We start from the raw sequence: 23,807 nt of genomic DNA, 5'->3' as shown, positions 1-23,807 counted from the left end.
GGGCTTGGTTGGGGTGTCACCTCACTCACTGGTGCTGTGCTGTGTCTGTGCTGTTCTGAACGGCAGATAAACCACCGTAGGCTGCCAACGCCTCTGCTGCAGAGACCCGTCGTTGTGCATCTCCTCACTGGCGATGAGAGCGCCGCGAGTCACCGCCCCGCCAACATGTCCGATGTCAACAAGACTATTCAGAAGTGGCACGCCAGTTTTAGGAAAGGCACAGACTTTGACTCGTGGGGACAATTAGTGGAGGCTATAGACGAGTACCATATGTAAGTTACAGTGGATCAACATGTGTCTCTCTCTCTATTCACACAACGGGTTCGTAGCCTACTGAGCGTAGCGCGGGTGGCGGCATGCTTCTTTTCATCACCCCCTTTTCCCACCTATCCTGCTTTTGACCTAACTCGCCTGTAATTCCATACGGCTTTCCTTAAATCTTCAGGGTACACCTTGAACGCAGGAGACTGTGGGTGCATGGGTGCTTCACGTGCAGTAAACAAACGCCCTGTCCCATCATCATCATCCAATGACGTGATGTGGCAGTTGTTGCAGAGTCGCCTCGTGCTGCATGAAGCATCCATATTCAATCCAGTCCCAGTTTGAGTTGATACAAAGGGAGAGTCCTTTTCACGATCCATTGCTGCATGCTGTGTGGGATTCATTTCATTGTGTGTGTCATGTTGTTTCAGAAATGGGCCAATAATAATCCTGAGAGAGTATTGGGAAATATAGTCAGCCACACCCTCTCATTGTTATGGCAGGGGTTTCCATCTTTCTGCCGAGGAATGCTGCTTCCTGCTTTCAGACAATATCAGTGACGTCACACATGTTTAAAGATGCCATCTAATGTGTCAACTGTTTTTTTTTAATTATCTGAAACTGAACTAATATAGCAACATTTGGATCTATATTTTTTTCACCGCAAGGGGGCGCACACACTTATGATTTAGCCACATCCACACTTACCGTATTCGTTTTGCTGCAGAGCGTTCACTCACTTGTGTTTTGTTTTTTCTTAGTCTGGCGAGACAACTGCAAAAAGAGGTCCAGTCATCAAATTCATCCGACTTCACAGAGGAGCAGAAGGTAATTAATTAGGCTACATCTCCGTTTAACCTAATGAGTGGATGAGGTAGGTATTTTACATAAATAAGTGTTTTTTTTCTTTATTTTTTAAAGAAAACTCTAGGAAAGATTGCAACATGTCTGGAGATGAGAAGTGCCAGTCTGCAGGTTTGTGTTATTTTTTGAGTCTACATGATCATGGTTATGTCAATTTAATGTATCTATTTATAAAAAAAAATTAAAAAATGTTGACCAAAGTTTTACACAAATTAAAATTACAATCAAATAGAAACATAATTATGAGGTTTATCAAGTATAGTCTAAACCCACAGAAATATTTGACTAGCCCACAAATACACCGTAGTTTATTCTAATTTTTTAACTGTTTAGCCTCATCAACCCCCTTGATAAAGGTAATGAACTTTCTTAAAGTTAATTGACTATTCCTTTACATTACTGTATGGTGCTGTAGACTGCTAGAATATAATTCTGGTGGACAAAAAGGCTTTAATTTTATTAGAAAATATATTTTATTGTCATAAAAAGAAACATTTTATATATAGAAAGAGTCCAGAAAATATTGGAATCAGCATTAAAAAGCTCTGTAGGACATAAACTCTTCCTCAGGTTATTAATTCAAACATATTTCCAGACACGAAACAGACGAGGGAACCTAGATATGACTGTTATAATAGACGTACTGCATAAAAGCATTTTTTTTTTTCTGGCGTATTTTCTCATAACTGTATAGTCAATGTTTTGTTTGTCTGCTCTGCTGTAGTGCACACAGTCACAGGAGGATTTCAAGTTAGAAGAACTGAAGAAACTGGAAAGCAGTGAGTCAAGTGACTTGGAATGAAGGGTCTGCTGCTTGTTAATGCTCCTGTAAGAATGATCCACTCACGACTCATCTTCCTCCTTTTTTATCGACAGTCATTCAAAACATACTGAGCTACAACAAAGACTTTCCCTTTGATGTCCAGCCAGTGCCCTTAAGGTAAATGTCCTTCATTAAATCTTGCATGTTGTCACGGTTTTGACTGTGTTGAACCCAATTTTCAAAATTATACCATAAAAGGTGGGGTCAGGGATTCTGGACAATACTATTATGTATATAATAGATATAGATATATGGATTGTATAAATATAAAAAAATTATAGTATCAAGTTGTATATTTGTATGGATTGTATCAAATATAGTATAACAAATTGTATAGATTTGTAAAAAGGATTATAAAGAACACAGGAAGCTAATATAACAAATATAAGTTATTGAGCTGTGGAAAAGGGGTAGGATTAAATAAGTTTATACTTCTTCCTACTCCTTTTCAGGCATATCAATTCAATATGTTATTTGTTTATTTTTTATTTATTTTGTGAAATCATTTGAACATATTAATTTAATTTAATTGTATTTTCATGCTTTTCATTTTTTTTTATGTCTGAAATAAATTGAATCAAGCAATGTTAGTAAACAAAAACACTTAATCAAATCACCAGTAAATCTCTCCTCACGATCCGATTCCTGTCCGTACAGTGTGTGCGCTGATGCGCGGGTGTTTATACACAGCCGAGGCTATGTAAACAAAGGGGGCCCGCCGTAGCTAGCATCATACCCGTTTACACAGCCTATACTGTGTTTTATCACCAGATTTCTTACTGATTATATTCACTGATTTGAAAAAAAAAATCCCAACAAGAACAACCATGAAACAAGTAAAAAAAAAAAAAAAAAAAAAAAACTTCTCTGCTACTGTCATGGCTTGATTTCCCCACAGGTGTATTTGAAGTTTTATGTGATATAATCTGTTGATGAAGTGACCACACATTTCCCGATTTGTCTGTGTCAGGAAAATCCTAGCTCCAGGTGAGGAGGAGAACCTGGAGCTGGAGGAGGAAGAGGAGGATGATGATGCTGCAGCAGGAGCCGGTTCCACGGAGGCTTTCCCCACGCGAGCCCCTGGTACCCATAACAGTTAATTACACACAGTCTGAGATGTTTGATTTTTTTGTGTCACGTTGTATTACGTATTGTTGTTGTTTGGAGGGGCCGTTTGACTGTGTGTATCTCTTTGTTCTCTCTGTCGGTGCTGTGCATGGCTTCTTCATCGCTCATTCCTGCTTCATTCGCAGCTTCGCAAGGTACGGCTTTGTCACCGAACAGCATCTGAAATGATTCCCTTTCCTCTCGCATGGAGGATGTGTCATTTATTTTGAATTTGACAAAAATGTGAATGCTATTAATATGAAAATGCTATTTCTATAATAACACATCATTTCACACTGTCTAGTCAGGTCAATGATGAAGCTTCCAATTCACTCTTCTTCTGTTAGTATTCAACAACAACTCCAGGGTTTGATGTTGTGACATTGCCTCAAATATTTTAACATTACAGTTATTTTCACTGTATAAGATACCAATTTAGCTTAAAGCTGCTCTAAATGTTGTATTTTTAGTTTTTTGATCAAACCAACTGAGAATGATCCCCTGACTGCAGTTCCTCTCAGTTTAGCCTCTTTCAACAACTTCTTTGGTCGACTCTCACAGTCCTAATCTGCCTGGTTTTCAGGCACACTAGCTGTTTTTATCGAAGAAAACTCAGAGAAAAAAACCCACTCTATGCCTGCCTACCTGTCTAGCACCGAAAACAGACAAAGATTGCTAACAGGTTACACATAACTTCTTTATGAGGGGATTAAATGTCACTGTTGTCTTGGAAGTTGCTAAAGAAATGAATGAATGCAGCCTTCAAATAAAATCTTATGTTTGGTCACAGGTGATGTCAACACATATTATTGCGGTAACTGTTAATAATCATAGCCTTTGTTCTCTACAGGAACCTTGTTGCCACGATTACCCTCAGAGCCTGGGATGACACTTCTTACACTTAGAATTGACAAAATTGGGTTGAAGGATGCCGGACAGTGCATCGATCCCTACATGACCATTAGCATCAAAGGTAACGATCCCATCCCATTCTACACATTTCAAGTAGGTTACAGACAGTTAGTTTGGTGATGTGGGAAAGACCCTCACAACTGCCTGTCTCAGATTACAGATTATGTAGTTATTTTCAAACAATTGTACACTAATTAACACATACTTATTATGACATTCCATTTCTAGAAAGTCTGTTCTGAAAAATGCCAATACTATATACACACTGCACCTTTTTAAGTGTGATACAGGTGTATAATATGTACATTTTAAAGACCATATTCTGTGTTTCTCCATCCGCAGATTCAAACGGTGTAGATTTGAACCCGGTGCAGGATACACCTGTGGCCACTAAGAAGGAGGATACCTACATTCACTTCAGTGTGGATGTGGAGATCCAGAGACATGTGGAGAAATTACCAAAAGGTAAAAACTGAGAGTTCATTCAAAGTGACACACTTTGAATATTACATTGAATTCCTACATTTACAAACATCATGATATTTCTGGATATTTTTCTTTTATGGGCCGAAACCAACAAATAGTGTTTCCATACTAAAAATGATTGCTTTCGTCGCCATATTTATCTTATTCCAAGGTGGGCACTGCAGTTTCATATCTATCCCACTCAAACTATTTTTCCGTCACGCTTCTCTAAAGATTTGTCTTCAGTAGGAACAAAAGAGTTTACGTGTCGAGTCAGGAAGGCAGGAAAGCAGAAAAGTGTAGAGCAAAGAACTACCGGTAACACATTTTTATGGGATAAATTGATAGTAAGACAAATGATAGAATCAGTCCCATCTTATCCTTTTAATGCCGCTGGAATCATCACATGCCAGTGTGTAGAAAGTTTGAAATATTTCTAAAATAGAGAACATCTTAAAAGTACTACAAGTGAAGTGATGGTTCAGTTTAAAAAATAAAAAAAACAATGTTTGCAAATCTTAACCGTTTTGTTCATGTTCTTACACCTTGGATACATTCTTCCAGGGGCAGCTATCTTCTTTGAATTCAAGCACTACAAACCTAAAAAGAGGTTCACCAGCACAAAATGTTTCGCCTTCATGGAAATGGACGAGATCAAACCCGGCCCCATCGTAATCGAACTGTGAGTCAGCTTATCATTTTCTGAATTATTTGAAAGTATTCCTTAGTGTCCTTTTGAAGCATAAAGGATATGCTGTATACCTTCTTGACTTCTCAGGTACAAGAAACCTACAGATTTCAAGAGGAAGAAACTGCAGCTTCTAACAAAGAAACAGCTCTATCTGCATCTTCATCAGACATTGCACAAGGACAGCTAAGTCGCCTTGAACTTTGAACCAGCTCTTTGAATCTCTCTCTTTGACGCCAACATCCAGCAAAAAGTGGTATTCCACCCCATCATCTCCAGCTAAACTAAACAAAGGTGGTAGTGAATATATGAAGTAAGAGAACCGAGCCAAACTTAAGTACCATCAGCTTAGACTGAAAAATTGTTTTGCATTTTTGTATTCATTGATTTTGTTTATAAAGTTAATATCTCTTATGTAGCAGAAAAAAACTCCAATAACTCATAAAACCTTTTAAAATATTTTTTAATTATGTCAAATAATAATGATTTTAAGTAAGACGTTTGGAGTGTGCCATACTTGATAGACTTTTTAGTGTTTTGTTATTATAACTATAACTGATGTTTTTTCTTTTTAAAGAAGCTGTTACAAACCAGTCAATAACATTCACATAATTAAAAATAGTGATAAAAGAATAAATTCACCAATTGTTTTTCAAGTTTTTGCTGAAATTTCTAATATTGAAATGATATCTATTTTGAAAAGGCTATTAATTTAAAATGTGTGTTCATCAATTTACTAATGTGTCTAACAATCATATACCAGCTAACAATATGTTTGTTTTCTGATTTAACATTGGCAGGTTCTAACATTGATTTAAATTATGAATCGATAATATTCAATTCTAAAAAGGAGGCAGATTCTATAATGGTTTGTTTGTCTATGACAGTATTCAGTTAAGCAGCAGCATTTCAAATATTTAATATAAAAAGTTGTGTTGGCTTTGACTATATGTTTCACAGGTATAACTTATTACTCAGCAAATATTTGTTTCAGTTCAGAATTGATGAGATTGACCCAGTAGCAATTAAATGTCCCCATAATTCTGACAGTCCTCATCGGTGTGTTATTGGATTTGGTATGTTTAAATACTGTTTTTAAAAAAGCATAAAGAGTAAATTAAGACGACATCGTTTGCATGCGGTGGATGCCTTTCCTGTATTCAGTGAATGTTTGGTCCCAAATGTTTAACACCTGTTTTCCTTTTGAATTTTTTTCATAAAAGGATTATCTTGCATGTATACGGTTATATTTGACGTCTTTGGTGACGGTCAAGGCTCTTGGATCTTACTCAGAAAAGCCCAATACTTGCCACCTTAGAAACAATAAGTTGCATGTTTGGAAGATGTTCTTTACTTTATCATCTACATTGACACTTTTTTTAAAAGATTTTATGTTTGTAATGTCACAATATTCAGGAGTGTAAATGAACTAAGAAACTAACTGATGGATATACAGTATCTGTACCTGTGGAGTGTTTGTTTTGTTGACAGACTGATGGGAATTATGTCAGACATTTACAATGCTTTTATTTTCTAATAAACTACAAATTAAACAGGTTGAGTAATTTCATCCGAAGCATCATACAGTGACCATAAATAATAAACACCCATAAAACCAAACTATAGATAACCTAAAATCTGTTGTAATTTTAGGTTTTATTTTAGATGTTCTACTAACATAGAATAAATTTAATAGAATGTGGACAATAATTTATGACTTTATGGATAAAGAAATTTGAAACATCAAGAGTAACACTTCTTTGAATATTGCTTTTGGGTAATGTAATATTTTAAATGCTTTGAGCACCACAAGTCATGTTCAATGTTTCATGTGTTTGTTAAATTGAAGTCCCGAAGTACAATTTACAGAAGATAGCTCAAATAAATGGATTGAACAGACATGTTGAAAAGCATATAGTCTGTTAAATAAATCCATGGTAATCAGTTGATAACATAAGAGACAGCTTTTTACATTCTTTATTATTAAAAGTTCTACCAACATAGTAAAATAAGTTATACATCTGGCCATCAATTTACACATTTGCTTTACAGTGGGTTCTAAATCAACAGCTTTGGGTAAATTATAGTATTCCTGAAATGCTAAAAGCTAAATCTCCCTCCTTTTCACCTTTTTTTAAAATTTCCACAGGAAATGACATTTAAAAAAAAAATTGCCCCTTAAAAATCATTGCTCTATGTATATATATATATTTTTTTTTAAAGATCAACAAATGTAAAACCTCTGGCATATTATTGCACAATAAGCTGTTTAGAAAAGTGGCAACCCTTTCAACTCACACCAATTTCAGACACATAATTACTGATGATGCTTTAATTTAAGGACCATGTTTTTTTTCTTCTAATTAACATCATTGCATTTTATGAAAATAATTATGACCTATGTTTGGACTGGATCTGGGTTAATGTGACATGTTTGTGGTGAGTTCAAGTCATTTTTTGTTGAAGCTTGTGGCGTATTTAAGGCTTGACCGTGGATGGCCTCGTTGAGTCCTGAGGAGCCTCCTGCTTGACATGCGCGTCCTGTTGGGGGCCGGTGTAAGGTCCTGATGAGTTGTGGAGGGCATTGAGTGGAGGCTGGCCGTATGCTTCACCTGGATGTGCTGGATGGGGAGGGACGCCTGGAGGCAGGCTGCTGTGTTCACGTGGCCCGGGGAAGCGCATGTCAGGAGGGAAAGGTGGACGTGGTCCCATCGGTCCACGGATACCTAAAAAAGAACAATTTAAAAAAAGGGAATTCTTAATGATGACATGGGGTGAGGAAGTGTACTCGTAGATAGTGCTGGTTTAATATGAATCACTACATAGACTTTTCATGTACCTGTGGTTTGTACTGCTTTCAGGATATACACACATTTATGCACGCACAACGATAGCTTGGGCATTCTTCCACTTTTTCAGCTTTTACAAATGACTGAACCCACTTCAGTGAGTGAAGTGGTTTGAGGATTACAATCTCAAACAATATTACAAACTCACTCAAGTACTGCGCAAAAAGGTTGAGCCAGCTGTAACGGGAAGATATTTGAAACAGACTTATTGTTTTAAGAATGTAAATCCTTAAAACTCTTCTGTGCCCAATGTTATACATTCAGGGGTTTTGCTGCTACACTCACTAGTTCATTTAGCAAATGTTAGATTTATATCGCTGTTCAACTGACATTCAGTCATTTTACTCACTAAATGACTTATCTTCAAAAACAACACATTCCTGTTAGCACTGTCTAATAATCAAAGGCCTGAATGTACCATGTGGCGGAGGCATGGGTCCAAAGTGGTGAGGCGGAGGGGGACGGAAGTGTGGGGGTAGTGGACCCTGTCCCGGGCCTGGCCTGGGGAGGTACGCGTGTCCGTTGGGTCGGGGTCCAAACTCTCCTCCCATTGGTCCAGGCATGGGCATTCCTGGATGTCCGTTGGCTGGTAGGGGAGGCCCGTGAAGAGGAGGTACATTTGGACCTGGGGGACCGTGGTGGTAGAGGCCCGGTCGTGGTCTGTACGGTCCAGGGGGTGGCAGGCGGCCGTGGGGTCCAGGAGGGAGGAACTGGTCATGGTGTCCAGGGCCTGGGACCATGGGGCCTGGGGAGTCCCTGATGGGAGACGCTAGGAAGGATCCGGGGCCCTGAAAAAGACAGGTGAAGGCAGTTAATTAAAAAGAGTTGTATGCGTCTGCGTCTTCAGTTGGGAGGTTGTAGAGGCGGATTATAATTTTTAGTCATGCAGTCAGGAAATCCACAAACCACACAATTTAATCCAGAACAAAAAGTGCATTTAGCCAGGGCTCAATCACATGACCAGTAATCACACACCATGATTTGGATGAAAAAACACTTTCAGAAACACTCAACCTCTGACACACACATACTTGCAACACACAATTTTTTGCTACAGACTCAAAGGATTAGACTTGATTAGAATCATCTCGGCTTCTTTCAGTGCAGTGAGAACGGGGTGAAACCACACACGCAGCCCAAAAAGGTTAAGGCAGCCCCACAGTGAAGCAAAATGCATTGAATCTTTTCCCAAAATCCAAATCCAGCTTTAGGGAAGAGAGAGCCAGGACAGCTTCCATACACCTGGCCTGCACACAGCCTCTATACTCACTGGCTCTGGACTGTCTGTAGAGGCCTCAGCCTGTGCCTCCTCATTTATTTGTGGTTCTACTTCTTTTGTCTGTTTTTCAGAGCAAGGACATACACAACTGACATGTAGGTAGGAGCTCAAAGTCTTCAGATGGAAGGGGGGGAATGTATTGTACAGAAAAATGGGGTTGATATGACTTTAAAAAATGACTTACAGATCCATCCATGTTGGATGGTGAGGAGCTGCGGGGGCCCATCATGTCTGGAAGAGGAGAAACAGCACAGTGTTGGGAGAAAGGATAAAATCATAGGGTGAATTATTTGAAGCAGAGACTGCAGAAGACATACCCATGGAAGGGATGTGTTTGCTGTCAGCGTAACGACCATGTGGGTCTGATGGAGGTCGTGGACCTAAAGGGAAAAACAAAACAGGAGCGATGAAGAATTAAATCCCTATAGCACTTCTTCAGGGAAGAAAATGAAGAATTTGAGGAAAAAAAGAACAGGACAACTGTCAGAGGAATGAAGCATGGTGGATGAATTTAAAGCCCCTGAAAACCTCTTCAATTCATAACTAAATAGACAACAATAAAAAATATTTGGAAATGGTAACTTATTGAGAGTTAAATAAGAGTTAAAAAATATTTTTCATTAGGACTGTTTAGATTCACAGTTGGAAGCCAATTGAGAAAATGTGTTTTTAGGGCCTTTAAAGAACAAACAGTGAGGCACATTTCAACTGCAAAAGCAAAAAGAAAATTGAAAGCAACTAAACAAGTGCAGGAAAAGCAGTTGGAGATAGTTGAACCAGGAGATGCAGGATGTGATAAACACTAGGGAGAAATGAAAAGGAAGAACTCAAAAAAGGTGGAAGCTGAAAAGAACAATTATGTCAGAAATGTGAAAAGAGAAAGATTTAAGGAAACAAGGTTGTAGCGGAGTGACGGTGTCCAACGCGGGTTGAGGGTCAAAGAAGGTGAAGTAATCCACTAGGACTCACCATACGGGTCAATTCTTCGGCCCACTGGGGCAGAAGGAGGGCGTCTGGGACCCTCTATCATTATTGGAGGCGATGGTGCACCCCCACTCACAGGAGAGGGCCCATATGAATCACCTGTTATGATCAAACCATGCATTTACTTTAGGGGGAAAAAAGGGCAGACAATACACTACAATCCATGCGAGAACCAGGTCCTCGGTCCAGGCTGTATGAGACATTGAAATGAAAATTAAATCACAACAAACGGGACACAATTTGAATGTCTCATCTAGCAAAACAAACTAAATACAAGAAACAATCAAATTTAGTAGAGAGCAGCATCCTCTTGTCAAAGCTCTGTAAGTTGAGAACCATCACGGTGGTATGTGGCATGTTTACCTTGGCGAGGGCCTGTAGGCTGTCCAGAGTTCGGTCTGAAGAGAGGAGCACGGCGCTCATTGAGCTGGGAGGTCAGTACAACCAGTCTGTTCACACACACACAAACAAACAAACAAACAAAGATTTGATTCATTTCAAATAAGTGATATGCATAGGTTAACCATTATTGATTAATCTGCTGAAAAACGTTTCCAGACATCAAGTGTCTGTAATGTAATTTACACAGATATTTACAGAGAAAATGAGCAAATCTTCACATTTGAAGACCTGTAATCAGTGAATGTTCTGTGTTTTTGCTTAAAAACAACGTTTTTTGAATAGTTGCCAAATAATTGTCTGTTCTATTCTTGCCACAAGAAATTAAAATTCAGATAGTTCAGCTTAACTAACAGAAAAACCAAAGTACTAACAATTTATATTACCAACTCTGCCACAACTTACTTTTCCCGCAGCTTTGACGTTTCAAGCTTCTCTTGATTGAGAGCTCGCTCTGCGTTACGAGCAGTCACCTGGAAACATGATGAAATAATTAGTTCCTCAGCTTATTATGAACATCAAAGTATTTCAAATCAATTTAGAACATGTGGACATATTGTGCAACATACCCAGTTTGAGTGGGTTTTGTTTTCCTGTTCTTTTATCTAAAAGAAGGAAGCAACACAGACATTCAGTCAGGGTTCAGGCCTAATTAAGATATTTCTGTACCGTCTCATTTTAAAAAGGCTTCTAACCTGATCTTTGTAGACCACCTCAGTCTTTTTCATCTGGTCCTCCATTTCATTAATGCGTTGCCTTAAGACTTTGACCTGTTCCTCGGCCTCCAGGGCTTTCCCTCCCACCTCAGAGAGCATACTCTCTTTGCTGCGTCGCTCTAACTCCTCCTTCGTTAATCTCCTGTGAAAACACACACAAACATCCTTCATCAAACAACAGCAACACAAGCTTCAAAAGACACATGCTTCTTTTCGGGAGGAATCTGACTGGATTTTTAGTTGCTTATTCAAATTCATCTTTGTGCAGAGAGCAGTTTTGCTTCAGTGCAGCCTATAAAGTGTTATTCTCATCCATGGCTTCACTTACTGCTGCAAAGCGTTCTCCTTCTGCTGATACATTTCAACCATGATTTCATTTTTCTGCTGGAGGATTGTGAACTGGGTTTCAACGTGGCTCTTATCGCGTTTGAGGGTTGCAATCGCGTGCTCAAGCTCCTGGTGTTGTTCTGTTTTCAAAGTACAGTGGTGAGTTTAGACAGAGGAGGAAATAAAGGCATATTCAAAAGTAACTTGTATTCTGGTAAATACATGTTGTCAACAAATGCTTTCGTTAAAATCAGTGAATATCTCCTCACGATCTGCTACCTGCACGTGTGCACGTAGTTGACGTGACCAACGTACCTTCCATCGACTTCCTAGCCTTTTCTTCATTCAGTAGTTTAGTCATGAAGCGATCGCGCTCTTCTTCGACCACAGTGAGAGTGGTATGGACCTGGAAAGACATTTTAAGCAAAATAAATACATTAGTACAGGAGCATGAACACGTTCAACATTTGTTTTCCTAAGGCAAGCTTTAAATCAGATTTTCTTACTCGAGAAACATCCATCATCTGTTTGATCCTGTTCTTTATGGCTGTTTTCTTGTCTGAAAAATAAACAAAATAGTAAATTAACCACTTTGTATACGAAGCAGAGAATATTTAATTTCACAACAAATATAATTTTAATACTTTAAGACTAACCAGCTGCTATTTCCCCATTGGCTAAAACTTTGCTTTCACCTTTTTGTGAATCGCAAGCGTCGAGGTCCGCCAAGAGTTCAGAGAGCACCTGCCAGGAGACATTTTGAAAGGGAAGTTAAGACATTTATTTAAGGACTAATGCGTACAGCTAATAAACATGAACGGGAGTTTATACAAATACTGACCTCCACGTTGTGATCCTTGAGCACCACCGAGTCCTCGAGCTCTTTCTGGGACTTTTGATAGACCTTTATCTGCTCATTCAGCTCCTTGTGTTTGGACTCCCAGCCCTTTATATTAGCCTTTAGCTGTAAAAAATAAATAAATGTTGTATTTGTCTGTATGCTATTCACCTGTGTGAATAGCATACAGACATTCAAACAAGTGTACATATAGTCTTACCGATTTATTTTCTTCTTTTAATGTGCCATGATCTTTTTCCAGACATTTGTGCTGAACATTTCGGGCATCTTCACGAATCTTAGCCTCGTCCAGGAGAACAGCGGTCTGTGGCAAACAAATGCATTACATTAGCTGAATTCACAAGTTTCATGTCTTCTTGTGATATGTAGAAGATTACTCAAAGTCATGTACCTTAGCGAAAGCTTCCTGAATCTTTTTCCTGCTGAGCTGTAGCTTCTCGTTTGACTTCTCCAGTTTCGCAATCTGTGAAAGACACCATTAACCGTCAGGAATCTTAAACCGCAGTTTGAGTTATACCAGGAAAGAAATACATGTCCAACAATTTACCCTGGCTTCATGTTGCTGAGAGTTTGCCCTCTCATCTTTGAGTAGTTTGGCGTATTTGTCCTTTTCCGCAACAATCTTCTCATTCCGTGTTTCTGCCTCCAGAACCGTACTCTGCAAAAAGATGAGGCACTTAACTCACAGTCCGTAGAAAAGGTCAGTGCGCCATTTTACTTGTCCACATGACACTCTAGATCCACAAGCAGTTTACAGGCACACAAGAAACCTGAGGGCTTACCTCCAGTACTTGCATCCGTTTCATTGTAGAACTAACACTTTTATTTGACTCTTTTTGATGATCTTTTAGTTGTTCAGTCTTGGGAGGAAAAAGTGGATAAAAAATATATATAAGAAAAGTACCAGATATTAAAGATTTCTGCTTTTGCAACTAGTAGCTCAAAGATATTTAGATTTTTTTTGTAGCTCACCTGTTTCTGGAGTTCAGACATTTTTGTGAGAGCATCATTCTTCTCTTTTTTGAGAGCCTGCATTTGCTCTGTCAGCTTTTTATCATCCACTGTGTCCACAAAGGTGCAACAAAAAAGGTAAATTTTGGTCAACTACATTTTATACTTAGGCACGTTTTAACATAATTGAAAGCTTACGTAATTACTTACCTAGGTATTCTCTCTTTTTTACCTAAAAATGGTTAGAAAAGCAAAAGGGTAAAGATGAGTTTGAAATGATTGTCACAGCACACATGTAGTAATGTAGCTTTATCATGACAGGAATAATGTATCAACAGCGACCCAGATACATTTTCTGCAACTTCAATGCAGTGTGTTCATAGGCAAAACCTAATTCAATCCAAGCTTATTCTTTAGTATTTGTTGTTTACTTTGTACATCATGATAACACATCATTTGAGCAGAGATGAGAGCAGCAATGCAACAACACTTACTGCCAACACGGTCCTCCAAAAGAAAAGGGTAAAGGTCATAACTCCAATCAAAGCAGTGACGATGACAGCTTGCCATGGACAGCCAAACAAGGTTTCCCCCGGCTTCCACTCCTCTGGTAGCAGAGAAATCACCTGATGGCACACAAACACAACCACAATGTTAAAGAACGATCAGAGCACCATCACAAATAATCCATAATAAATAAATAAAAACAGTAACACACAATTCTAGAAAACAAATCCATGACTCAATGTGTGCAATTCATTAGATGGGAAATACTGTTGTTACGCTTCTGACATTGATTAAAAAGTGAATAATATTATGACAGAACTAAAAATAGAGACAGCGCAGAAGGCAAGTAAAGTGAGATACTCCAGACAAGCCTATTACAGTCAGTTTAGCCTCACAGCTACTTCCAATATTTACTCACGTAACCCTAGACTGAGATCCTGCGTATTCTTACCCAAATCTTATGACCAAGAGAGATGAGTTACACCATTTAGCTTTTTGACAGTAGAACTGCACCAAGCATTGTCTTTACGCCACAACCATGCCGGTTAAATTCTGTTGATTGCTAAACTAATCTACTCTTTCACAAGTCTCCTGCCACTGAACCACTCAACAGACAGAATAGTTCCTGAATGCAACATGCACATCAATGAGGAATTATTTTAAGTTATTATTGAGAGCATTATACAAGTGTTTCGGCAGATTATTTTTCTGTTAAATCACTCATCATACTTTGTCTGCTTGCTGCCAAAACTAGACAGAATTTAAGAATGGTATCACTAGTCGGAATTTACCACAATTCTACAACTTCATTTAACATCCAGTCATACCACGAAGGACTGCATATTACGCCAACCACGAAGTAACCTTTATACCGAGTATGAGGCAATTCAGACAGGAACAAGCACAAACTCTGTGGCTCTACTGAAATGAAGAGATTACAAATAAAACAACCCATGACATTGTGCCCGGGAAGATTAACATGCTGTATTCATGCTCCCCTTTACTCTGCATTTTAAAAATATCCAATATGTTTTTTCAATATAGCATTGCACAAAGATAGGACTGTAATCATACTATGCTGCAAGCCATTCAAACTATAATCAGCACAGAAAATATGATATTTAAGTCCCCTATGGAAGTTGGATATTCTGTCATTTAACAGGCGACTCAAGTGATATCAGGAGTAGTTAACGTGTTAAAGTCAGTGTGCACCAGCCATATGCTCATTAACACGTCAGCAGACCATGATAGCACAACAAATACTACACAGGAGTCGGACTGCACTCAATGTTTCACTTACGTGTTGCAGCTCCTTCAGAAAAAACAAGTAAACATGCTCGGGCTCCATGACAGGTCGTTGTAAAGTATCAGTCTCCATGTCAGTCTTGATAAAAGACAAGCGGAACTAGCCGATAATGCTAGTTTGACAGCTAGTACCTTGCTAGCACGTTAGCTATTCTCAAATTAAACGGTATAGTTCAGCTCAATAAGAGTCTGAAAAAGAAACACACGTCGTTGCACAAACCCTGCCAGTGGTAGATATCTGAGACAGGTGCTGAGCAGGACTTGGCAACATCAATAAGCGGACATTAAAGATGAGTCGTCGAATCTCATTCACAATCAAAAAAACACAACCGATAAGTTGGACATGTTAGCAAATGCTGTTTGGTCAAACACGGCCAAAAAAAAGCGTATAACGAGTTAAATTAGTTTGACAGGTCGGATAAATTGTGGCTATGACTGTGTCTGAATGAAAATGATCTGCCTTTCAATGCCAAAATAAGGGCCGCTTGTGGTGCTAGTAGTAGTAGCCAGCTCAGCACCGGCTGTGTTGAACTTTAGCCCGCGACAGTCAACAAGGCAGGGGGAGGGCGCTGAGACGTTCATGGAAAATCGGAAATATTCCCTGCGTTCCAAATCGCATACTTTTTCTTTTTACTACACTACATACTAAAGTACAGAAGAGTTTTAGGGCCACAGGAGAGAAAAAAAAAATCAGATAAAGAAGTTTTTTTTTCAATATGTCAAGAAATGTCAAGAATAATGACAAATACTCCAAAATGCTATTTCAGTTAGTGGGGCATATATGTATTTTCTGCATACTACAATTGACGTGCATGCATTGGGACATCCTAAATCTTTTTCTGGCATACTAAATAGTAGGGAAGTATGGGGATTGGAACGCAGGGCAGGTTTTCTGCAGGTTTCAACCATAGACTGGTGTATGGTTTAAAAAAGTGTAATGTAAGCATCTTTTATTATACTGTTTTAAGACCAATTTGAATACAATTTAAAATGTCTAAAAAATTAGAGAACATCTCAGTCCAAGAATTGATTCACATTCAACATGAATTGTAATCTATGTTGGTTTTGTAGTTTTGTTAGAACGGGATTAATATACCTTTTCCCCATAACAAATCATGCATAGTGGTCACTAGGTTAAGTGCCACCTGCAATACAACAAGAAGACAACACATACTGAAATTGATCTGTGTGCTAGATAAACTATTGCTGAAATGCTTCAAATAGACATCCAATGCTGCCTGTTGCAGAAGAGACTTGTAGTGCATATTTTGTTGAATTAATAGTGGTTGTTTTTTGTTTACATATACTTGTTACATAAACAACTTCTTTACTCGTTTATATTTACAATAAAATATTTGTAAAATAGTAATTATTAGACCTAATCAGATAATTTCATCATACCATTAATTACATGATAAAACAACTAATATTACATGAAAACCTTCGAGGAGGCTGTTGCAATATTATTTCAATATTGAAAATGTTCAAGCAACGGCATGCACGTGTGGTAGGCCAAGTACTTATTACACAAATAGTCTTTGAAGTTATTATTCCGTTTAAAAAAAAATCATATTGTTACTTTGTGGCAAAGGAGCAAATGTTCAGTCCTGGTTAAAGGGATTGTTCAAGTCACAGAAAAAATAAATTTAATAAAGAAAAAATAAGTATTCTCCTCCAAACCTAACAAAAACAATTAATTTGATGACACTATAAAGCCGCTTATAATTCTTAAGACTTACCATAATGGTCCACTCTGCAATTTTAGTCTTGATCATTGAAAGTATGCAGCCCATGTAAACAACTCCGGTTGAGAATAATCCCACTTCTTCTTGAATTTTAGAGACTTGTTCTATGGACTCCAAAGATCCTGATGGGAACAAAATGTAACTGTTAGTTGATCATTTGTGTTAGACAAAAAAAAATTCCCATTACAGTTTGTATTATTATCATTCTGTAGGAATAGTTAAAAGTATCCTTTGACTATTAAACTATTCTCCTAAAACCAGGTAATGGGGAAGCTTAACATAGTGGACCGATCTGCTGATGCCAAGAAAGAACCTTAAAACCTAATTGTGTGCTACATTTTGTATCCATTTATTGTAGCTAGAGCGCTCAAAGGAGAGTTTTTTTCTGATTATGTCAAAGTAGTGAGGATTTAAAAAATATTATTGTCAAATTAAAAAATTAAAATCCAAAAAATCTTAAAATCTCCAACACCTCATTAATTGAAGCCACTTGAGAACATCTTGTTTTTTAGGTTTAATAAAAAGTTGCATGCAAGAGAAACATTCATTTAAACAAATGACATATTTATTAAACAGAAAACCAAGACTACTCATTATGTTGTTTAGATTACTAACCTGAGGGCGACTGCTCAACCTCAACACCAAGGCCCCTGTCTAAGGGATTTTCCAGGGTGGCTTGAGGGACCCTCGGCATCTCTTCTGATCCACTGAAGCCTGGCTGATTGTATTTGTTTTTATTGAAGTGCCCGCCGTCCTCCTTCACACTGATATCTGGTCCACTGTGCACCTCATCCAAAACTATTAGCTCTTCTTTAGTCTCTGTTGGCATTTCCTTGTTATCCGTCACCGTGTGTCGGTCATTGCCCTCAGTCTCAGGGACAATGTCAACCATGCCTTTTTCGACAATGGGGGGCATTTCATCTGTTGTATTTAATTCATGTTTATCTAGAATGAAAAAATTGAAAAAAATTAAGTAGTGATTACAGGTATGTCTTGAAGAACATTTTGTATTCAATGAAGGAGATTGCAGTTTTTCTATGCAAGTTTTTTCTAACCACTCGGTTTTAACCCATAAAAAGTAAAAACACTCAAAAGTTTCATCAGGTCATAAAGGTAGAAACAAGCATATGTTGCATAAGGCCTTAATGGGTTAATGAAACATATTTGTTCTTATGATATCAGGTGTGGTCTATAGATTTGTCAAAAACATGGTATTTACATAGTAAGTCAATGTAGCCCCCCAGAGTTAAGGCTGATACATTCATCAAACAGAGCTAACTTATTTAAAACTGTATTTTGGCTGTACACTACATGACATCTGTAATGCAAAGACAAAGGACAAACGTGGTTGTTCATTGTTTACGTTAGGCCCTGTTCAAGGTACTGTACTAAAATTCATATTCTGTAAAGCAGGTGGATACAGTGGTGTTAGCTCATCTAAATATTAGCTATCAAACTCAGAAATCACAACTTTGCAGTTTACACAGAGCCTGAATATACATGGAAGTTCAGTACAGTTTAATGGGTTATGCCAAATAATAAGGACAAGATTTCCAGATTTACAAGATGAGGTAATATCCTCTTCTCTAGCTTTATGGCCAAGCAAAAAACTTTTTATCCCTTTTTTAGCACTGGCCGCTATTGACCGTTGGAAGGGAAGTGAAATTCTATCACAAATGGTCACTTGAGACCCATTCTTACGTGTTAAGCGAGAGCTGCAATCCCTTTTAACTAAATGAAGTCAAAAACTGGATCTGGAAATAAGATACTCGTCTAAACAATGCCTGGAAGGGACAATTCAGGACTGCATATCTGCTGTGCCACGTTATCAAATTCTTCATGCATTTTATCTGAGAAACTAGAGCTGATTCAATACAGTGAAAGGTCAGTGAAATGTCCCATATACAGTAAGTAGTGAAAGGAAAAAGTATGCAGTGGTAAGACTATACCAATCTAAGAGGAGTCAATCCTAAAACCTATATCCATACCAGATACTCAGGTTAGATTTATAAAATAAAGAAAATAAAAAACCTACCTTGGCCTATATCTGAACCTTGTTCTGTTGCCAAGGGCGTGCTGTCACTGGCTGTTGAATATTTCTGTCGTAGGCTGAATGCAAGCTCCTGGAAGTCATCTAGTATTTCAGTCTCCTCATCCAATTTACTTGTGTCCACATTTTGGTCATAATTGGGTTTTGTGTCTCGGCTGTCCAGCATCTTTTCCACCTCGTCCAATATAGTGTTCTCAGAGGCTTCCAAGATGCCCTCAAGTGCATTTTCCATGTCTTGCGTAGTGCCTGTGTGTGACAGACGGGTAACCTGCAATTCTGTGTCCAAGTCAGAGAACATGGCCTCCACCTTGAAGAGATTCTTGAGGCCCAGAAGCTTTTGGATCCGCTCCATTTCCTCCTCTGAGAAGTGATCTCGAAGCAAAGTCAGTCTCAACACGCTATCGCTGTATTCTGGCTCTGGAGTCGACACAGCGGGTGCAGCTGTTTCGGCCAGGGGTTCGTCAGAGTCTTTGTTGTCCAATTCAGAGACAGAAAGTGCATTTTCATCTTCAAGTAATTCTTCTTTCATCACCGCTGTCTTTGTATTCTCATCTTCCCACTCCTTTGAAAGAAGTTCCTCATGATTCTCGGCCTCTTCCAGAAGTATTTCTGGTTTACTTTTATTACTCTCTAAATCTGTACTTTCATGGTCATGTATCTGATTATGTAGACTGTCATCTGCCGTCTTTTCATCATCATCATTATCAGAAGATGTTACTTCCGATTCCAGATCCACTGATGTTTTACTTTCTTCTGTTTGATGGTGTATCGGCTCCTCAGTTGGTTCTAATTTTTCCTCCCAGGTGTCCTCAGGTCCTACCTCTTCTACATCTCCCTCATCATCATCCTCGTCATCAGAAGAGAGTCTCTCAGAGTCACTGTCAGTTTCTTTAATATCAGTTTGTGTAGAGCTGGAATCAATAGGATCCATGTTCTCCGATTCTACTGACCTTTGCTCTTCTAAAGCTTTCTTTATTTGATCAAAACTCAGTGGGGTTTTTGGAGCAGCTTCTTCTTCGTCCTCTTCATCTTCATCTGAACTCACATCTTGTGATGTTTTCTCAACCCCAGTGATCGCTGAAAAAACAGCATCTCCAAATGACGTCCATATGTTTTTCTCCTCTACACTCTCTGGTTTATCGTCATTTGTAGGACTGTTGGCGTTTTTTTCAGAGAAAGACAGCAAAGGAGTTTCTTCTTTCACAGCAGTGTCATCTTCGGGAGGATGCTCCACACCTTCACTTTCCTCCTCATCATATGGGGTAACTTTCTTGGTGATTTCTTCATTGGACGTGACAGCATCAAATGTTGTACCAAAGGTAGTTTTTAACTTGGGGATTTGTCTTCCTTCAGAAGTTTTGAGGGAATCAGATGATGGCATGTTAATGGTTTGTTTAGCAAAAGACAACAATGGAGTTCCTGCTTTAACATCAACATCATCTTCAAAAGGATGCTCCACATCTTCGCTTTCCACCTCTTCATATGGGGTAACTTTTTTGGTGATTTCTTCGTTAGTGGTAACAGCATCAAAGGTCATTCCAAAGGTAGTTTTTAACTTGGGGATTTGTCTTCCTTCAGAAGTTTTGGGAGAATCAGATGACGGGATATTCATGGTTGGTTGCGCAAAAGACAGTAAAGGAGTTCCTACTACCACATCACTGTCATCTTCGGGAAGATTTTCCACATCTTCGCTTTCCTCCTCTTCATATGGGGTAACTTTCTTGGTTATTTCTTCATTAGTGGTAACAGCATCAAAAGTTGTTCCAAAGGTAGTTTTTAAATCAGGGATTTGTCTTCCTTCAGAAATCGTGACTCGAGGTTGGTTTTCTGAAGCAAAATCCTCTTTGGTCACCAATTCTTCTTCAGTTTTGGGAGAATCAGATGATGGACTATTAACGTTTTGTTCAGAAAAAGACAGCAAAGGAGTCCCTACTTCAACATCACTGTCATCTTCGTGAATATACTCCTCATCTTCGCCTTCCTCCTCTACATATGGGGTAACTTTCTTGGTGATTTCATCGTCTGAAGTAACAGCATCAAAGGTTGTTCCAAAGGTAGTTTTTAACTTGGGGATTTGTACTCCTTCAGAAGTTTTAAGGGAATCAGATGATGGAGCATTCATGTTTTGCTCAGAGAAAGAAAGTAATGGAGTTCCTTCCTCCACATCCTCGTCATCTTCGGGGTGATGCTCCATAACTTCGCCTTCCTCCTCATCATCAGAATCATATGGGGTAACACTCTCGGTGATTTCATCGTTGGAAGTGACGGCATCAAAAGTAGATCCAAAGGTAGTTTTTAACTTAGGGATGTGTACTCCTTCAGATGTTTTAAGGGAATCAGATGTTGGAGTATTTACGTTTTGCTCGGAGAAAGAAAGTAATGGAGTTCCTTCCTCCACATCCTCGTCATCTTCGGGAAGATGCTCTATAACTTCGCCTTCCTCCTCCTCCTCCTCATCATATGGGGTAACATTCTTGGTGATTTCATCGTTGGAAGTGACAGCATCAAAAGTTGTTCCAAAGGTAGTTTTTAATTTGGGGATTTGTCTTCCTTCAGAACTCGATGTATCTTTGGTTTTACTCCCTTCTTCCCTGTGTTCTGAAGCCCTTTCAGTAGCATCAGTTGCCACGTCAAGTTCAGGTATGGAGGCACTTTGATCATCTGGGATTTCACCGTCAGTTTCCTCATCTGCTGATGTCTGTGTTTCCGTTTCTGACACGTCTAGTTGGTCGGATGATACCTTATTTTCATTATCATTCTCCTCCAGTGAAGAGCCTAACAGCAGATCTACATCATAAGTATTAAACTTATCAAGTCCAGTGTCAAAACAGACAAAATCTGTTTCCTGAAAAAGAAAAAAAAAACACAAAAAAAGTTTAAATTATTTAAAAACAAATAACATGGGAATGGCAGGGGAATTTATAAGTTGATATTTGAAAGCTCCATTGTATTTTAAATAGCATTCTGAACTGTCTGAATAATTAATTCAGTCAGCAAAACATTTTCATACCTCTGCTGGAACTTCAACTTCTTTGTCAGTATACTTGTGGTTGACTGCCATAAGGTCCTTTGGGAAATAGCCAAAGTGACTTCCAACCTATTAACAAATGCAAGAGGAGAACGTGTTGATGGACAAAAATAGATGTTATCCAGTACTGATTAAATAATAACCATAGTATACTTACACTTCCAGCCCACAGGTCGTCCCTTCTTCCTGACAATTTGTAGTAAACATAGATAGTTTCTGACGCCTTAACAGGCAGGAACCTGCAGTCGGGTCCCGTGAAATCTTTCAGAGCCTTTCCCCGAACAAGAAGCACTGTTGAAGCAAAATAAAAAGCATTATTAATGTATATTTTCAGAATGCAAACTGTACACCTGGCAGCAACTTTTTCCAGATGCACACACACACACACACACACACACACACACGCACACGCTCTTGCGGGTTCAACTTGCTGTGTAATTTTTCATCAATCCACTAATTGTTTCAGCTCTATAATAGTGTCGTTTTCATAAACATGTCATGTAACACAAACCAGAATGAAACTGGTGTAACTACAGAAGATGTCCAACAAAGTAAAGGGTTAAGTCTCTGCATTGTATTCATGACACGCCACTGCAGGGATTAAGACACAAAATCCCATGGTTTGAGGCTTTCACTGATGAATGTGGTAAGTATAAATATTTCTTATCACCTTCTTAACAAAAACAACAACAACAACAACAAAAACAGCAACATCTGCCAGGCTCCCCTGAGGCTTTACCCGTTTGGCAATGCAAACTTGAATATAAACTTGGGTTAAATACATAGACTGAATGGATAATATGTAGGCTATATTAATTTGAATTATCCACCAGATACACTGACGCTAAGGTTACATTTAAAAGGAGTGTTCTCTTTTCTGGTTGAGCTTTATAGCAACGTTAGTATGCGTTTGGTAGCATTAGCAACAAGGTGAGAGGTGACAACTAAAACTAATGCTGCTAGACAACAAATCATGCGAGATTTTAACTTTGTAGGTTAATGTTTACAATAAAAACATTAGCCGGCCGGTGGCTAACTAGCTGCTAACATTAGCCACCACCATACACCCACTGAGGCAGGCCGGAGGTGCCAGGCAACCGGGATAACCCATGGGATAACCTCCCCAAGCTAATATTGACTTATGCTAACATGTTAACTGTTTTCATTGAGCAGCACAAGGTTATACATCATCGAAACAAGGTTATCCAGGTCGCACATATCGACTGGCAACAGGTCTGGAGATAAGGCGCAGTTTATGGCTAGCTGCTGTGGTAGGGATGTGGGAAGATGCATCATCCTCCAAAGTCCCTGATGGTAATAGTCACAACAAGACAGCAAACTTACTGCTGCACTCCTCGTCGGCGCATCTTTTAAAGTCCGAGAACCTTTTCTCTAAGGCTGCAGTACAAATAAAATTAAATAAAAGTAATAAAAAGCCCTGTCGGTAAAAGTGTTTGGCTGCCATGCTGGCAGTTTTTTTTGACTGGCTCGATCCCCGTCGCTTGGAGCGCGAGCACTGGGCACAAGTAGCCGACACGTCAGCAGATGAGATCCGGCAGGGTGTCGGCACGGATACACTTTCACAGGATATAAAATGTTTGGGATCAGGCAACTTCATGTGAGTGCAGGGAGAAAACGGGCTCAGATGAGAGCAAGCAGAGATGCCAAGATAAAAACTGCGCAAGAAG

At 38.8% G+C, this 23,807-nt stretch overlaps 2 protein-coding genes across 5 annotated transcripts; one reads left to right on the top strand and one right to left on the bottom strand.

Annotated features, from left to right (window-relative positions):
- Positions 1 to 16: 16 nt before the first annotated feature.
- aida (axin interactor, dorsalization associated) lies at positions 17 to 6,705 on the top strand. Of its 2 annotated transcripts, none has more exons than XM_080047748.1 (10): positions 17 to 272; positions 1,023 to 1,089; positions 1,183 to 1,236; positions 1,850 to 1,904; positions 2,002 to 2,065; positions 2,919 to 3,031; positions 3,906 to 4,028; positions 4,310 to 4,432; positions 4,997 to 5,114; positions 5,211 to 6,705. In XM_080047748.1, exons 1-10 carry the CDS (start codon positions 166 to 168, stop codon positions 5,308 to 5,310), a joined length of 924 nt encoding a protein of 307 aa, XP_079903874.1. In that variant the 5' UTR covers positions 17 to 165; the 3' UTR covers positions 5,311 to 6,705. The 2 variants fall into 2 exon arrangements, with proteins under 2 accessions (XP_079903874.1, XP_079903873.1); XM_080047747.1 differs by having other exon boundaries at positions 2,919 to 3,043.
- A 167-nt stretch (positions 6,706 to 6,872) lies between these two features.
- mia3 (MIA SH3 domain ER export factor 3) lies at positions 6,873 to 23,622 on the bottom strand. Of its 3 annotated transcripts, none has more exons than XM_080048149.1 (28): positions 23,464 to 23,622; positions 22,277 to 22,410; positions 22,102 to 22,188; positions 19,077 to 21,936; positions 17,657 to 17,986; positions 17,036 to 17,163; positions 13,979 to 14,110; positions 13,695 to 13,716; positions 13,506 to 13,594; positions 13,316 to 13,393; positions 13,081 to 13,191; positions 12,925 to 12,996; positions 12,733 to 12,837; positions 12,516 to 12,638; positions 12,331 to 12,418; positions 12,181 to 12,233; positions 11,990 to 12,080; positions 11,676 to 11,814; positions 11,327 to 11,489; positions 11,201 to 11,236; positions 11,037 to 11,104; positions 10,596 to 10,681; positions 10,218 to 10,331; positions 9,566 to 9,628; positions 9,433 to 9,479; positions 9,240 to 9,308; positions 8,388 to 8,757; positions 6,873 to 7,846 (listed from the first exon to the last, which is right to left on the bottom strand). In XM_080048149.1, exons 1-28 carry the CDS (start codon positions 23,582 to 23,584, stop codon positions 7,599 to 7,601), a joined length of 6,027 nt encoding a protein of 2,008 aa, XP_079904275.1. In that variant the 5' UTR covers positions 23,585 to 23,622; the 3' UTR covers positions 6,873 to 7,598. The 3 variants fall into 3 exon arrangements, with proteins under 3 accessions (XP_079904275.1, XP_079904276.1, XP_079904277.1); XM_080048150.1 differs by having other exon boundaries at positions 12,370 to 12,418; XM_080048151.1 differs by lacking the exon at positions 9,240 to 9,308.
- Between the last annotated feature and the right edge of the window lie 185 nt (positions 23,623 to 23,807).

This window comes from Ammodytes marinus (assembly GCF_949987685.1).
Source record: "Ammodytes marinus genome assembly, chromosome: 19".
NCBI classification, from domain to species: Eukaryota; Metazoa; Chordata; class Actinopteri; order Uranoscopiformes; family Ammodytidae; genus Ammodytes; species Ammodytes marinus.
The sequence above is the reverse complement of the archived record's forward strand: the minus strand, read 5'-3'. Positions and strand labels throughout refer to the sequence as shown.

Excerpts from the sequence above, each read along its gene's own strand:
- aida (XM_080047747.1), top strand. The coding sequence starts at position 166 with ATGTCCGATGTCAACAAGACTATTCAGAAGTGGCACGCCAGTTTTAGG. Across the intron at positions 2,066-2,918 it reads GTCCAGCCAGTGCCCTTAAG|GAAAATCCTAGCTCCAGGTG; the intron begins GTAAATGTCCTT and ends TGTCTGTGTCAG. Across the intron at positions 5,115-5,210 it reads GGCCCCATCGTAATCGAACT|GTACAAGAAACCTACAGATT; the intron begins GTGAGTCAGCTT and ends TTGACTTCTCAG.
- mia3 (XM_080048149.1), bottom strand. The coding sequence starts at position 23,584 with ATGGCAGCCAAACACTTTTACCGACAGGGCTTTTTATTACTTTTATTT. Across the intron at positions 12,997-13,080 it reads CTCAGCAACATGAAGCCAGG|ATTGCGAAACTGGAGAAGTC; the intron begins GTAAATTGTTGG and ends TGTCTTTCACAG. Across the intron at positions 8,758-9,239 it reads CTACAGACAGTCCAGAGCCA|GGCCCCGGATCCTTCCTAGC; the intron begins GTGAGTATAGAG and ends TGTCTTTTTCAG.